General features: G+C 39.0%; 1 protein-coding gene across 1 annotated transcript in view; it reads left to right on the forward strand.

The window, feature by feature from the left end:
* Positions 1-17,478, forward strand: part of tinagl1 (tubulointerstitial nephritis antigen-like 1) — a 34,789-nt gene extending 17,311 nt beyond the window's left edge. Inside the window, exons 4-12 of the mRNA XM_017695196.2 lie at positions 2,769-2,861; positions 3,080-3,194; positions 5,861-5,984; positions 6,417-6,567; positions 6,860-7,046; positions 7,872-7,917; positions 10,091-10,214; positions 15,601-15,646; positions 15,746-17,478. Of these exons, the coding sequence (XP_017550685.1) occupies positions 2,769-2,861; positions 3,080-3,194; positions 5,861-5,984; positions 6,417-6,567; positions 6,860-7,046; positions 7,872-7,917; positions 10,091-10,214; positions 15,601-15,646; positions 15,746-15,913 (1,054 nt within the window). The 3' untranslated portion in view covers positions 15,914-17,478. The remainder of the gene's footprint in view (positions 1-2,768; positions 2,862-3,079; positions 3,195-5,860; positions 5,985-6,416; positions 6,568-6,859; positions 7,047-7,871; positions 7,918-10,090; positions 10,215-15,600; positions 15,647-15,745) is intronic.
* Positions 17,479-17,764: the final 286 nt, after the last annotated feature.

A 17,764-nucleotide genomic window follows, 5' to 3' on the forward strand; every position in this document is an offset into this window, starting at 1 on the left:
CACATGAGGCGTATTGTTCACCTCTGTAATCCAGAGATTTCCTGAGCTCAAGCCTGGCTGGGCTGTCTGGGGTGGCCTGACCGTGTTGGCATGAAGGTCATCTCTCCCAGGCTCAATAGTGAAGATCTATTATTATTAACCTTCCCAGGACCCCAACGGCATGTATGAGTTGAAACACCTTTTCTTACTTTTTGGTTATTATTACTCACTTGTAGCTCAGGTGCAGGAATGCTGTGGATAATGTTGCTATTATGAGGACAGCATTGTTTTGTAGAAAGAAAAACAGTTGCTGTTAACGTCTGATATTAACACAAACAGAAAAGGTGAGCCAATACAGAATGAAAACCAAAGGTGTTATAAAGGTGCAACTGAAGGTGTAATATCAGTCTGAACACATCCATGGACTCTTGCGTGATTATACACGACACATCTTTCTGGTTCCATCTGAATTGAAGAAATCAGCCAGTCTTATCCACAGAAATCAGTGTGTGGGCCACTATCAGCAGAATTTATGTCTGTTCCAAACCAATAAGAGCTGGTTTTACCATCAGGGGCCTGCTTTTTTCATCCAACAAAGAAAACATAGTGTCAAAGGAGCCTGCCTCTTTCCTCTAATCAGATTCAACTTAGGGAAGTGGGTGGAGGGGGGGCAGGGCGTGGGGGGGTTCATTGGAGTCAACCAATTCAACCTTTTTCATGTTCTCGTGTGTGTGTGCATGTGCCTGTCAGAGATATAATGGTTTGCGGAAGTGAGTTATTTCTGAATGAATCTTTTGTCAGTTCTGACTGAAGATGGGTTTGCTGGACTTTAGATTAACTCAAAAACCTGAAAAACTGGACAAATTTTGACATTTTCTTAAAAATAGAATAACTCTTGGCTTGGATGTTCATTTCCAGGAAAAACTTTAAACTAGTATAGGACTTTCACATCTGGAGCATCCAATCTAATTCAATAAAGGCCGGTGTGACCGCAGGTTTTCACTCCAGGAGCACAATTAGTTTAATCAGTTTGTCTTCAAACAACTGGCCATGTGTGTTCCTGCTTTGTGAACGGATGCAGCCACATAGTCCTTTATCAGTTTGGACACTGCTGCTTTATGTTGAGGTTCTTAAAATGGCCCATTTGGAAAACTGAATTTCCCTTGCTTTTTTTTCCAGGTGCTTGTTTTAGTGTGTAAATACTGATGCAGCCGTTCTCTGTACCAGTTTCCATACATTGAAGCTAAGCCACAGAACAGCATATTTATAATGTATTATATTGTGATGTAAAAAAACAGCAACACATTTACACAAATCCACTTATTCAGTCCACAGCAGTTAAGTTCCACCCATTCACTCTAAAGTTATAAGGAATACTTCAGCCTGGATGTGCCTTTCAATAAGGTACAAATATAGGGCAGCCATTTAGAACTCAGGTCACTTGTGTAAATTAGTCTTAAAGGAATAGTAAGAAATACAGACTGCTTAATACATAAAACCACATTAAATGGAAAAAAATTAAATACATAATTTTATTAAAAGCTTCTTTAGGTGGCTAAAGTGGTTCTACTATGACATCACTCCAAAGAGACACCCATTTTTGGCACTTTTATTTTATGAATGTATGTGGTAAGTTTGCTAGGTCACTTAGCCCCCTAAATACAGGTATGTGGATCACTGACATGATGTGCATTTTTGTGTCTTATTTTCTCAAAAAAATAATTTAATAAATACACGATGTACCATTTTATTTTAAAAAATGCTTCATTTTTATATATATATTTTTATTTCATTTTAAATAAAGTACTTTGGCATGATTTTATGTTTTACAGCCTTAAAAATAAAAACCATGTAGTAAAATACGGCAACTTTAAGGTTTCTCAACTCATTGAAAAACTTTTGCCCGCAAGTTCTTATTGCTCAAATGTCAGGCCACGCAACCAAAAACAAAGGACTTTTGATGTGCTTTGATGAAAGAGGGGCCAGACTATTATTACATCATAAAGAAAATAAATGCAAAAATATGTGGAGACATGATTTTCTTTTTTAATAAGATTTTTAAAAATTGTCATTTTAAAAACCTTATTTGTTATCGACCCTTAGCAATCATGGCCTCCACCCATTTTTCACTTTTTTTTTGCACTGGAGTTTATTTGAAAGTTAATTCCCACCATAACTAATCACACAGCAGGGTCTCAGAAGAAGAAAACATCCTGTGTGATTGGAATATTCTTCTTTGAATCCTCTCACATTCAAAAACCCCTTCATGTAGCAGGCTTAGTCGGCCCCCCTTCTCTCCCTCATGCTGCCTAAAAATGGATATTTCTTTGAGCAGCCATAAAAGCCATAAAAGGTTGACAGTTCTTGTCTTTTCTCCTCCTTCTTTCCAACTCAGCCAAGTGCTCTCCTTCATTTTCATTTGTGTCTCTCAGGGGAATTCCACAGAGTGCTTTTATCCTTTCCCCCCCTACTGTTTGCCTAAATTTTGCCGAACGCCTACATTCCCCCTGTTCTTTGGTCTACAACACAGAAGCAAATGGTACAGAGACAATGCACTGTGTATTTCACCAACTAGGGTTATTTCAGAAAGACATTAAATTTAGATCAACATGTCTGTGTAGTGTCTGCTCCTGCAGCTTCGCTGATGCTCGTAAGGTCGAGGTCAGAGGTTACATTCCCAGGGAGCATAAAACAACTCCTGGATAAAAATGTCTGCTAAATAAATGAATAAGTGTTAATGGGGCCTGTTGTGCTAATTATTATGATGTCTTGGTTCCTCTCTCCTGCAGCACCTGTGGGCCAAATGGGCAGTGGAACTGTGAGCAGCATGCTTGTTTGATAGAGCCTGACATGATCCAGGCAGTGAACAGAGGAAACTATGGGTGAGAGCCATGCACTCATTCACCCACTCACACTCTCATTCCAGCTTCATTGATGCAGTGAACATTCATCACTGTGAGAAAAACAGACACTACATTTACAAAGCAGTATGTTCAGCCTGACACTGATATGATATGTCTGGGACCAGGCTTAATCTATGTCTGAAAACCAGCCTACAAGTGAACAAAGCAGATCTCCTGTATGTCTATGGCTTTTTCAGCTGGAGGGCAGCCAACTACAGTGAGTTCTGGGGGATGACTCTGGATGAGGGGTTGCGCTACCGTCTGGGCACTCAGAGGCCTTCCCGAGCCATCATGAGCATGAACGAGATTCAGGTGAGGACGGAATATATACACTGGATTCTCCGTGATCTGTGCTGTAATGATCTACACAAAACCATACAGTCTTAAAGTGACTGCACAATAATGGCAAAATAATGTTTCCCCTTATTGTTTAATAAGGTAATCAGCCAAATAAGTCTTGTTTTACTTGCAAAGTTTGCTTTAATTGTGGACTATTAGCACAAAATCCTCACACATTTGCCCTGAACCATGTCCAGTTTCAAATGATCTAATGCTGACTTGCTTATGTAGTTTCTAATACTATAATGGATGTTTGAGTAAGCATGTGTTAATAAAGGCATCGGGGACATGACAGAGTATTTTGAATTGGGGGTGCTAAACATTTGCAAAACGTTGAGCAACCCCAGTAAAATAAGATGCTTTGTTGATTTTGTAAGTAAATATAAGTTAACACATCTTCTTTTAACATACTGTAAATGTTTTTTTTTCTCAGTTTGAATTTTTTTGGATAATTTGTGTCAAGCAGAACACATTTATGTGTCATGTTATGTGAGTCTTGAATATACACTTATAACTGACAACTGTTCTGGATTAACTTTATGCAAATGAGCTGAGTGGCAAGCAGTCAGATTGCTAATATGTGCCACTTTAACTGATTAAATCATGCCCATAGCCACGCTGAGATTCAGTACTGGAACACACATCAAGCAGAGGACATAATGGCTGAAAAACAAATAAGTTTATAAAGCAATGTTATACTGCTTTGGGGCTCAGAACAAGCCTACAACTCTACATAAACCTGTTTTTCTTTTAGCAGCTCACCATCAGGGTGGCTAGCAGTTGGTGAGGGTAGCGGTTCAGCTCAATGTAAAGTAAATGCAGCATTAACTTTTGTTAACAGTTTGTAACTAAAGTAGATTTAAAAAATATATCAATGAAACATAACATAAAAATACCTCCCCGCCAACACCCATACACACGCAATTTATGAGTCTTCAGCATTCTCAAAATATGTACAGATTACTTGTTAGCTGCATTATCCTGACAACTCTAGCGCAAAAAGAGAGCAAATATGTTTTAATAGATTAGCTACATTTGAGTTAGGGAAAAAAACACTATTATTCAAATGATGCCCTCTTTACCTTTTCATTGTGATCTAAGCACTGAAGTGTATTTAGAAATCCGCTTGGTCTTTTTTTTTTTTACAGTTTTACAGTTTCTCAGTTTTATGAAAGCTTTGCTCACATTCCCAAATGCCTCAGACATCTCAGTTTAGACTATCACACCCAGTCGTTAGCATAATTTAGCATTAATTAATCCATGTGAAAACAACATCCGGCTGAACTTGACTACTCTTTGATCTCTGATACTGTTGGCCGGTCTGGTAGAGAAGGTGAAAGGGCTATATCGGTGTGGATGAATGCTCCTGTATCCTGTACACATCCGTCTGGTGCTGGCTGTTTTGATCAGACTCAGTGAGGCCTTTAGTCTTCCTCTCTAGCAGCCTGCTTATTCTCCATGAGGACACGTTACATAAAGCATGCAGAACAGAGAATGCTCCAGATGCAAGGGGGAGGGAGGAAGTTAAGAGAGATGTGAAACATTTCTCTGCACCCGTATCCCACCGCATTCTCCCCTAACATGTCTCCACTTGCGGCTGAGGGCAGAGCGGAGATGCATGCATGCTTTCAACTATGCTTGGGGCTCAAATCACAGCAGGACAATGAGACAAAGCATAACAGCCTCTTACATACTTAAAACCCTAGGGATTCTAAATCCATCAATGCTTTCTAATGAGCATAATGTTGGCATTGTTGGCACTCAACAGTTGTCCTTTTCATTGGGTCAAAATTCATGATAAACAGACAAAAATAAATGGACCAAAATTACTTTCAATAAAATCTTGCTACAATTATCATTAACTTCCACTTAAAGTTGGTGTTTTTCTTCTCCAGGAAAGTTATCATTGTTCCCATAGTGAAGATATTAATGTTTATGCAATTTTAAATATTCTATGTTACTTTGTTTGGGTTTTTAACCTCTTACCCAGGATGAGTGTTCACTTTCTCAGTAAGATAAGTGTTGTTCACCATTTTGAACTGTATCAGTCTTGGAAAATTCCAGAATTTCACATCTATCAGTTGTGTTTATAAATCATTAAAATATTAACGGCGGGAATGCAGTGTGTGACTGTGCATTTCCGAAGAAGGAAAGCTGCACAGGAGCCTCATTCAGCCTCACACACCTGAGCTGTCAGTGGGATGAACTTTGACAGCTGAGACAGTCCAGACCTTCCTGTCTCAGATTAGAAGCAGATTGCATAAGACTTTCCTTCAATGATTGACTCTGCTTCACAGAAAAGGAGCACAGTGACTACTGCCCTACTGTTATGCCATACATTTAAATCTTTATTAAAACATAATAATAATCTTTATTATTTTGCAGATTCAAAATGAGAAGGACTGTGATTGGTGGCTGTTTTTAATCACATTGCAGCTTTTACTGATACAATATTTTACATTTCAGATTCACACTTTAAGCATTTTTTTTAATGGAAGTTAAATGTCAATAACACACCTAGCAGACTATACTCACCACTGCATTGCTCACCATTACACTCTGTAACCTACTTCTTGTAAGAGACACAAGTCTTAACTTTTCTCTTTTTTTTCTTCTCTCTTGTCCTATACTTTTCTTAGATGAATATGGACAATAATGAGGATATACCCAGTTACTTCAATGCAGCTGAGAAATGGCCAGGAAAAATCCATGAGCCACTGGACCAGGGCAATTGTGCAGCCTCCTGGGCCTTCTCCACAGCAGGTGAGTCAGCAAGCTTACTAAACTGAAGCATGCTCTACCCTACAGACTCATCAAGAGTCAAGAGCTTTGTCATCCCATTCATGTACAATATACAGCGTTGCCAATTGGCGGGACATACAAGACAGGGCATTGACCACACAATACAAGTGACCAAGAAATACACTATCCATATTAAACAAGAAATATGGAGAAATTAAACAAGTGAAGTAGAACACACCAGACACAGCAGTTGAATTAGAATATTGTGCACAACAGTGCGAAAGTAGGCTGGAAGCCCAACAATAAATATAATGCAAGAAATATACAGAACAATACTGTATGAAATAGATTGGAAAAGCTAAAAAATGTAAAAATTGAGATGAAAATAGTGAGCCTGAGTTAATCAGTGGTGCAAATTCTAAGAAAACAATTCATTTTCTTTCATCCCTCCAGCTGTAGCATCAGACCGAATTTCCATTCAGTCTATGGGTCACATGACTCCTCAGCTCTCACCCCAGAATCTGATTTCCTGTGACACACGGAACCAGGGGGGCTGTGCTGGGGGGCGCATTGATGGGGCCTGGTGGTACATGAGAAGAAGAGGGTGAGTTTCTTTGATCTACCAGTAACAATTTTTTTCACAGTTTTTACATGACAAACACTTTACCTGAACCCTGGCACATAACAGTGACATAACCGTGCCATAAACATGTGATGCCAGATTATATGTCTTATGCTGTATTCATGCAGTGTAAAAAAAAAATAAAAACCATAAATATATTGCAGCAATAACTTGAAAATTTTGGAAGATGGTTCAGGGCTGGAATATTTTTTATTCATCTGCCACTGCACTTCATAATATATTGTGTTTCACTAGTTCTCTTCTGTTCTCTTAGGGTGGTGACACAGGAGTGCTATCCATTCTCTCTGCCCGAGCAGACCCCTGCTGAGGTCAGCCGCTGTATGATGCAGAGTCGCTCTGTGGGCCGAGGGAAGAGACAGGCCACAGTGCGCTGTCCCAACAGTTACAGCTACCACAACGACATCTACCAGTCCACCCCACCCTATAGGCTGTCCTCAAATGTAAGAAAGCCTCAGCGAGGTAGAACAATGAGGCAGAACAACACCCTCTCAGTCGAGGCAATACCCTAACAAACCTTTCAAGTACACTTCAAACACTGCTACAGACAAGTCCGCTCAAACACACTCCCTAATCTTACATAATACACTGCTTACAAGGCTTTAGTATACATTTGACAAAATGCCTTACTGTGAGTTGAACGACATCCTAATCAGTGTGCTTAGTTTTCTCAGTATAGCTTCCAAAGTTTATGTGGATATAATAATGGCTCATTTTGCTGACAATTAGCTTGTTTTCACTTGGATGAATGGTCCAAAGAAAAGCAAAGATCCTTGATGATGGGTCCTATGCTTGTCTTCCGCTGACTTAAACCTTCTAATTGAAGGCATGAAGCTCTCAAATAAATGTAAGCACACAAATCTAATTAATGCCAATAATCTAGTGAGCCTTAATTCACATTTAGTATCACATTTAGCCTTTTCCTCATTAGTAAAGACCACCTCAACTAAAAAACATTGAAAAGGTTGACTAATGGGCCACAGACTTTAGCACCATGTTAATATAGCAGGCCCATAATGATTGTGCTCTCATTTCAGACCATATTCACAATGTTCTGCTTGTCTTAGGTTTTATGTACGTGATCAAATAGAGTTCAGTGATCTTCTACAGTTTATCACACCATAAAGTTCTAGGATAGGATTTTTAAATCTCTTTGACAGGTAGTGAGTTGGGAATTGTGCCATAGGCTTTTAAACTTTATGAACCTAATGCAGATATTTATGTTTTACATTGATTATTGTTAACTCTGTTCTCTGTCTTACTCACAGGAGAAGGAGATAATGAAGGAGATCATGGAAAATGGGCCTGTGCAAGGTATGGGATGTATATGAGAATGATAAGGTCATAGCGGTCATTTGGTATTACATTCGGTATCTCGGCTGTCTGTGTGTGTATTTGTGCGCATGACATTGTGTAATAATGTTGTATGAGTCTGTGCCAGTCTTTTGTTGCATTGTTCCACACACAAGGAAACTTTGACCATGGGCTGTTTTTTTTACCCTAAGTTCTATTCAGCCCCTGGCTGAATATCAAGAGTGAGGTGAAAAACATTTGATACTGAGGAGTGAGTGTACTAGGGTTACAGTATTTATAAAGCTGCTATGTACAGTACAGTACTGTGCAAATGTCAGAGACCACACTTCATTTATTTCTAGCCAATTTCTAGTCAAAATGGCCATTAAGTACTAAGCTATTCTTATTTCAGGAGACATTTCTGAGAAGATTAGATGCAAGATAATACATAATGCATAAGGAAGGGGAATGTCAAAGAAAATAATTGGACAAATAAAGTGTTTTCAAAGCTGGCCCCATCAGATAAACTTTATTAATATCATCTTTAAGAGATCAAATCAAACTCCATTCTTTTTCAAATCTGAAAAAATGCACAGGTGTTTCTGTCCACCCTTCCACTGTGAGAAGATAATTCAATGCTGTGGGTCTGCAAGGATGTGTAGCTGTCAAAAAGCTGTTACTAAGAAAAACAACTAGACAAAAAAGAAGAACATTTTCCAACCAAACAAAGAAGCTGCTGCTGTCCGTAAAACAATTGACTGACCACACCAGAGTCCAGATCTCAACATCATTGAATGTGTTTAGGACAACTTAGATTATGAGAGGCAAAAAATCCAATCTCATTAACATTGGAGGTGTGGAAAAATATCCCTGCTGACTTCTTTAAACCAAAGTCACGTTTCCTGAAAAGAATAGAGAATAGAAGTCAAGTGGTCTGTATTGTTATTCCTCAGATATATGACAGTGTTAAATGAGTGTAGAATATACAATAAATACACCAGACTAAATATATAGAACAATAAAAATATGAGAAAATACATGAACAACAAATGTACAAGACAAAAAATACAGGACGCTAACTAGACAGGGCAGCAAAACAATACATGAATAGGGGTCCCACTGAATCATTGACAGATTAAGATTTAAAGAATTTAAACCAGTGCACAGTGATGGATAAAGGGGTGTGAGATCAGTCTACATCAGTGCATTCAATAACCTGAGTGCATCGGGGAAGAAGCCGAGTCTGGTGGTGATGGAATGGATACTCCAGTATCCTCTGCCAGATGGCAGGATAGTGAAGAGTCCATGAGAGGGGTGGGATGGATCATCCACAATGAAGGTGCCTTGTTAACGCAGCACTTCTGGTAGGAGGCATCAATGATGTAAAAAGACACCCCGATGATCTCCTCAGCTGTCTTCACAATCCACTGTAGGGTCCTGTGATCAGGACACTTTTTACAGTCCTCCTGTAGAGTGTGGTGAGGATGGAAAGGGGCGCTGTAATGAACACAAGCTGAATACTGAACAGTGTGATATCATATTTAGTTGTTGAAGCTTTTCTGTTAAATATATGGCCTTTTTGACTAGAAATGTAATATAGGGTGGTCTCTGACTTTTGCACAGTCCAAATAGAGGTTTCCTTTTCAAACCTGGAAGGTGCACATAGTGTTCAAAGAGAGCAGTTTCCTGAAAGCTCTCCTAACCAGCTTTACTTTGAACAATGGTTGCAGTTCCACTGAGCTCAACAATCAACAATTACAGTAGCAAAGCTGAAAACCTCTAAGAGTGGTTGGTCTGTTACCACCTTAATCTCACTTTGATCAGACGAGGGACAGAGATGCTTGGGTGGGCTTGCTGGATGTTATATAATCACACTTTAAAAGCACCCATAGTATTTAGTGCTGTGCAGTTCACAATGATACATTACATCCAGCTTTATTGTAAATGTTGAACAAGTCAGAGAGATCAAAATGCTATATTTTTAAGGATATATCTAAGATTAAACACAACATGCCTTTGTGAGCAAAAACCCTGGAGTCTCAATGGTCAGCTGTAGGTGGATTACTGACATTTTAACAACACACTGCTAGAACACTATGAATAACCTTTCAAAGGGCTATTCTTAAAGAGCAAACAAGGATGTGGCCAAACTGTATGTAATGGGTGTGCCTGCTGGTTTGTCTTCCTTCTTTAGCCATCCTGGATGTCCATGAGGATTTCTTTACATACAAGAGTGGAATCTATCGGCACACAAACGTCAACTTCCACAAATCGCCACAGTACCGCAAGCATGGAACACACTCTGTGAGGATCACAGGGTAAGAGCTGCTCTTTCACACAGCATCAAGCAGCAGCATAACCTTTCCCCTCCTGCAGTGGAAGTGGGCAAGAGGATGTAAGTGGACAAACAAGGGTCTCATGAGCTTCATCAGGATTAGATCAAAGTATATATTTTCATATTTAGGTGCTAGTGTGTCCTCACTTTAAAAGAAATACCCAGTTGATAGAACAGATTAGCACAAAGAGTAAGGAATCTATATTATGTATAGTTATTAGGTCTGGGCAATAAAACTATAACAAACACTGACAAAGAACATTTTTTTGATGAAATGACAATGATTATCAATCCATAAATAATGTACAAAGGCCAAAACAATTGAGCAACTGCTGCCTCTGTACACTAGAAGACTGTGAAGAAGTATAGTATATATACTATTCATTTGTAACAATACAAGCCACTCAGGTAACTGGGCAGTTAGGGAGCTATTTACTTCCCATGTTAAAGGGCCCATATCAACTTTGAAAACATAGCATTCACTTTCGAATCTATATATAAAATCCAAGCTGCAACAACAGCCTGTTTTGATTATTTTTCACTTTTTTGTGATGTCATCAACACGTTTACATATAGCCATCTATTTAGCCTACAGCAGTTTAGCCCTTCCTCTTTACTCCTGAAGTTATAAGGAGTGTTTCCTTATAGACTGCTTTTTTGACAAAGACATAATACAAGGCAGTCAGAGCAGAGGTCATTTACATTTATCAGGCTTAAAAGCACAGTAAAGAAAACAGCCTGTTAAATTCTAAGAGATAAAGAACAACACAAATTTCATAAGGGACAAAATAAAATACTGTAAAAATGTAGGATATGGGCCCTTGAATTCTGTAGAGTAAAATACTTATACTGTACTTTCTCCATTAATGTTCTATGATGAGCGTTTTCTGTTTTACACTGGAAGAAGATACTACACCAAAATACTATACTGACTTAAAATGGACAATTAGGAAATAATTGTATAATTATTCACATTATCAATATATAATTAACAATAATTACTGATATTGAATGATATCAAATGAAAGGCTTTGCAGATTCTGGCCTCTAGTACACCTCTGCCCTACTTCCAGACATGCTCTTTGTTACCATGGCAACCACAAAAATGCAGAAACAACACCTGGATGGCTGACTGTTCAGCTCCACCCTCTCAGCCACGTCCCTGCCCCCTCTACCTCTTTGCACCACCTTCACTCAACACTCTGCCCTTTGCCCGCCTCACCGGGCTTCGTCATCCAGCCAAACAGTCTCATCTGAGACTCAGTAAAGGATACATGCGCAGCAGTCATCTGGTCAGTTACGGAACCAGCCTTAGACTAAATGAAGTTCAAGTTTAAAGTTTATTTGTCATTTACACAACATTTCAGGACATTCATGCATTGAAATGCTTGTGAGGCACAAATCACTCTACAGCAGGGTAGCATTATATGCATATGTTTAGACTTCAGACCATGGACTGTCTAGAGGACTGGTTATTGCTTTATTCTACCACTTTTACCCAGTTTTAGATAACAAAAACTCAACCAGAAGCTAGCAAGTGTCTAGTCAGTCCACAAGGTCAGCACAAACATCTTTTCAAGACACAAGGTAACCTAGGGATTAAAAGCAGGGGTAAGATTATGGAATGTGAACCATACTACCAAGTGATGGGTAGATATCTGACTTGTATAGACATACATGACAAATAGTGCATAATTTTTTAAAGCTGTGTCACTTTTTCAGCCATCCATGTACGGAATATCCACATGTCATGAAACTAGAACTGTCCCCACGTTCTTTAATGATGCATTAAGCACCGAATTGGAAATGTCTCCAGTTTTCATTTCTGAAATCTGGTCATCTTACTTAATTTGTTATTTTTTCTTTAGCTGGGTCAATATACTCAATCTGTCATAATAATCTTCAATTGCTCGGCTCTCTTCTGAGCTAAGAAATTGATTTGTGGCTTCTGTTCTGGATTAAATCCTGAAATAGTCTGTGGCCAGTGAGTCTGCGATTCTTAATAAACTTTTTTAAACCTTTCATCTCTTCTGGTTTACCAGTTTAAACGGTCCACTTTGACTTACCATTCGTCCACTTTGACTTACCATTTCTCTTCAGCAGAATCCCGACTACCATCTTCAGGGTCATTCCATTACTTTATTAGTTCTATTGAAGGATGTTAGATGAGTCCTCTGAAAGAAAAAGGACCAACACCAGTGTGGACTTGCCCAGAGATCACTGCTACCTGATGCGTTTCCCTTTCAAAATTTAAAAAATGGCAAACGTCTTCCATTATGAAGTTTGCATGGCTAGCTATATAGCGCATTGTGGCAAACCTAGCCTCCTCACTATCCCCTTCTCCCTGTGCACTATGAGGGGCCACTTGTGTAATGTAGATCTGAAGTGTTTCTGAGTAGGGAGTCGAAGTTGATGATGGCATGTTAAAAATAGTACTGAGACAGATCTTATCTCAGAGGTCTTGTGAATGCTCCTGGCCTGGAAGTTTGACCATTTAACACTGAGTTAGACATGCCTTTACCACATCATTTGGAAGTGCAGAGGAGGCTTTGGAGATCTTTCTCCTGCTGTGTTCAGGCGCTCAGTATTATATGAGGGTGCATCAGATATCCTCCTAGAAAAACTTTGTCTGGATTGAAGAATGTTTCATATTTGGAAATATTAGCAGGAAATAACTGGTTATTTTTTCATTTCCTATCTTGAGGATGTGAATATTGCTGAGCACATCTAGAGCGGCAGTAACTTCAGTTGTGTCAAATTTTCATCAGTCAAGTCAAGTGATTTGGCTTGATGGGATGGGTGCTGAGGCTTTGGAAACATTCACCGTTGGTGTCTGTGTTGGTCTGCGTCTGTTATTTTGTGTGTGTGTGTGTGTGTGTGTGTAGGGACTGGTTTGCTGTTGGTGTCTGTGTGTGTGACATGCTTCAGTGGTGATGATGATGGTGAGTGAGTGGATGTCTGAACCCTGGCTTTTCTCCTGCCTGTGTCTGTTTGCTGACACTGCGGTTCTTTCGCAGCTCTGGAGGCTCGGGGGCGATGATGGGGCTATGGATTTGGGGATGGGATGGGATGATGCAACAGTGTTTTCATGAGGAAAATCCCACCACGGTGTATTCCGTTAAGCCAAGAGCCTGGGAAAGTTTATGGAAAGCTCATTGATGTCCAGTGTGGTGGAATGACATTGTCTGACTAGCTGATCCTGACTCCACTGGACGGACAGTGGGCCTAAACTCACAGCAGGTCAGGGTGGACCAGGAGCCGTGGTATGTCTGTCATTGTCCAAGGTCAAGGGCACCAAATAGGGTAAGATAAGTCCATCACTGTGCTCTTACTCCAGTGTCCAGTGTTTTATCTGGCTTTGCCAAGAGTACAACATCTTGACATCTCATACTTTATTTTAGGACGCATTGTTTGTCCAGCTATTTTTATATTTCCATTTCATTAGATCTGAACTCTGCTTGTACTTTGGTAGGGTTGGTGATGTGGTGATAAAGGACAAGCCGGTGCCAGGGTATGGTGACTGACTCGAATTGGCAACCAGATTATTTCCCAGCATTCCACTGTGACAGAAAAGTTCACACGAAATTGTTCCACAGAGGCAAATCGGACAGGCTAAATGTTCTGATCCAGTAATAGAAATAAAGAGAGGGACATTCTGGTCTGATCTTTGGGAACACTCTGGAAGTCAAAGGCAGCAGCCTGCAGTGGGTCATACTTAAGTATTTAAGGAATGGCTGGTGCCTGAGAACAAGGCCTGGTGCTGGAGTGTGACAGAATGTGTCCATGGTTTTGTCAAAGGCCTACCTCAGACTCACCCCTTGAATTATTGAGGTGGGCCTTTGAATTGATGTTTCTTTGGCTTGAACTGCTGTTGTTGATGTACTCAGGAGATGGCAGGAGGCAGGCGTGTGCTGCTTCCTCGTGCATGCATCCTTCCTACTTCACAGGCCAGAGGGAAATGGCATTCGGGGAATTCTTCCTCATCAGAAGAAATACCCAAATCCTGGCTGGAATGTTAGCATAGACAGAAGTGTTTTCAGGATGTTTTTAATTGGTTGAAAGATTTTCTTCCCTTGTGAGAAGAGTTTTAACTTTGTTAGTTTCAGTTTTTGTAAACATGGAGTCAATGCCACTCATACACACATTTACTCATTGAGGTTGCAAACAAACAAATCTGATTGTGAAGTGAGTGCACACAAATTGAAAATTTCGATCATCGATTTCGGTCATCGATTTCATCTTTGGAGTATCTGTATGAAACTTATGTCTAGTAGGAGTATGTATAATATAAACCGGTTTAAAAACCTCAATAAAATGCTGAATTTACAATTAACTATTATTAATGTAATCTATATTACCTATAGCAAATAGTGGATGTACTTATTTTCCATGCACATTGGTATACACAGATGTTGCAACCATTACATTTTATTATTTAATAATGTATAACACTCTGCTTTTGTTTTAATCTAATGAGTGCTGTGGCATCTGATACACTGCAACGATAGAGCATTTAAACATATTGCTTTACACTACAGAATTGCATCATCCTACTGTCTTAAACGTTTTTCACATTTTATTCTTTCTAGTGGTTGTATTTGTAATGATTTGTAATAAATGTTTATACAGTGCACTCGCTCCTTGAAAAACTAAGCTTACAAGCACAGCCAGTGGCTCACACATCACTGAATGCAGTTGTTTTATTGACTGTCTACCCTACTAGAAAAACCAGGATATATTTCATTTTGTATGCTTGTTTGCTGGTCAGCAGCAATGGAAGCTGCTATGCTAGTTATGAGGAAAACCAGCATATGCTGTATTTTGAATGCTGGTATTTGATTTGGATGGTACTTGATTTCACACACTGTGATTCATTTTTTTGTACTTGAATGTCCACTCACGCTTTGTGAAACTTTCATTAGTACCTTGTATCATATTAAAAGTGGTCAAATCTCCACTGTTTTTTTAATGTTTTTTGATGAATAAGGGTCATTGTTCGGCATAGAGTTACATTAAAAACACTTTGCTGAAGGGTTGTGTTCATAAGGCTACAAGACACCTACATAACCCTTTCCTGACAACTGACATAAACCTACCTGAACATTAATAAAGGCACATTCCAAGTCAGTTGTCTTAAAGGTTGCTTTGTCGATTTTCTAACAAAGCCTGGATGTCTGTATAGGTTTATGTCAGTTGAAAAGCTTATGCAGGTGTTGTGTAGCATTATGAACACTGGCCTTCAGTAAAGTGTTAACAAAAAGTTCAAATACACAAACCTTGAACAAGGATTTCCATTAATATAAGAGCCTTATATGTGACTCTTCCGAATCCTAATCATGGAAATAATGTTTTGCTCTGATTTTGCTCAGGTGGGGAGAAGAAAGAGATTACAACGGGAGAACACAGAAGTACTGGGTAAGACATTTTTATGCTATCAATCAGTCTTAATGAGGATGAAATGTAACATTCACAGCAATGTGTAATGTCTGATGACCCTCCACTGCGCTTCTGCAGATTGCTGCCAACTCATGGGGCAAGAACTGGGGTGAGGATGGCTACTTCCGCATTGCGCGAGGAGAAAACGAATGTGAGATCGAGACCTTCGTGATTGGCGTGTGGGGCAGGGTAACCATGGAGGATATGCACAGCCACCATCACCACCATCACGGAAGACGCAAATAGTGACGTGCATTAGAGCCTGTCTCTGATCCTCGCCCCCTCCTCCCTGTGAGAGCCGTGTACACCTCATTGCCAACAAACACAAAATGCTCAGTCAGGACTATGGCAGGAGAGTGGGATGTGGTTTCCATCAAAGCCATCAAATGCAATATCCAGTGATATTCTTGCAATATCTATTCAAATATATTATCATTGTCAGCGCTGTTAAGTGCTCAACACCATTTAAAATTGTAAACACTGGAGTCTGCAGACTCATGCTGTTGCTGTGGCTATGCTGTGTAAAAAGAATCCCTAATTATGCAATAAGCTTTGCATCAGTTTTTTTACCGTGCTAAAGAGAAAACAATGCAAACAGCAAGTCATTTAATTTTTTTACACCAATAGTTAGGCAATGGTTTGTGTTGGTGGAAACCTGTCTCCAAGAGTTCCCTGCTGGCCCTCTGCTGACCACAGGACTCAATTACAAGCCACTCAGGACTCTGTGTTACAAAGATCACTTCTCACAGGTTCTCTTCACTGCAGTGACCACAGTTCACCTCACTTAGTCTGAAATGTCTACTTTTGTTTTTAAGGATGGTTCTACTTTTCATGGTGTTTTTTTTTTACTTTATTTTTATTTTATTATAGGTTATAATGCATTTTAGATCTCCTGCTCAGCAGTTTAGAACAAAGGAATCAGGGGATTACAATGTAATGGTGGCTATCTTACTCCAATGCATTCATCAGTAATATTCTCATATGTAAACAAAATACATTCCAGCATTGAGGCAAAAATATACACTGGAAAGGCAACAGATAAGGGGGTGGATTAGGAGGTTTGGTTTATGATCAATTATTTATTCTGAAATTCCCTAGAACTGTTTTTGCAATAAATATATCTATGATTGTGTACTTTTTTCTGAAAGATTGGTTGCATTAGTTTATTTAGCCCAAGTGCAAACAAAATGCTTTTCACCCACGGAACAGAGATGATTTCTGCATGAGATGTTTGTTTAAACCAAACAAATTATATAGCGTTTCTATGCCAGTGAGAACTGAACAAGGAAATATGTCACTGACATGAATTACTGCTTTTTGTTGAGGAGATGAAATTGTTCTCAATTAGATACGATGGTCAAGTTTTGCAACTAATTCCTGCCCAAGACTTACTATTTTTTGTACTGTAAACAAAAAAGTAGTTTTGTAAGAACTTTATATCAAACACATCAGTGGCACATTATAAGATCAGTAATGCCTTCTATATAAGTATTTGGACAAGTTCTGTTTGATTGTAGGCCCTAACCTTCCCACTGTTGAACACAGCAGTGAATTAAAGTTAGTGAAAGTAATCTAGAGTGGGAGTGTGACCAATCGATTTAAGTCTCACCAGTTCTGAAGTACAGAACTCTCTTATATTAGTCTTAAACTACTTTCTTTATGTAGACTAACCAGACTGTGCATAATGTCACCTTACTTTATTTGTCGTTACTTTTAACATTTTAAGAAAAAAAAAAACATTTTTGATATATTAATGGTGCAAATGCTATTATGGGTGAAAAGAGAACAAGACCACTGAGTATTGGATTTTAGGATTGTAGAAGATGATCTTTTTGTAAAATATGTGTTTTAAAAGATTTTTAGTGATTCTTTTTTTCCTCTTAAGATTACAAGCAAGACTTTGCGACTTACAGCAAACAATCAAACAATCAAACAATCAAACAATTCCATCAAATTATGTGGACATTGCACAAGACACTTTTGCCCAACAGGCTCTGATATGAGTCAATCATATTTACTCACCACAGGTCTTTGATCTTTTGTTCTTTCATTTTTATCCATATATGGGATGAAACGTGTGGTCGGTTGTTACATTAA

Source organism: Pygocentrus nattereri, chromosome 27 (genome assembly GCF_015220715.1).
Source record: "Pygocentrus nattereri isolate fPygNat1 chromosome 27, fPygNat1.pri, whole genome shotgun sequence".
Taxonomy (NCBI): domain Eukaryota; kingdom Metazoa; phylum Chordata; class Actinopteri; order Characiformes; family Serrasalmidae; genus Pygocentrus; species Pygocentrus nattereri.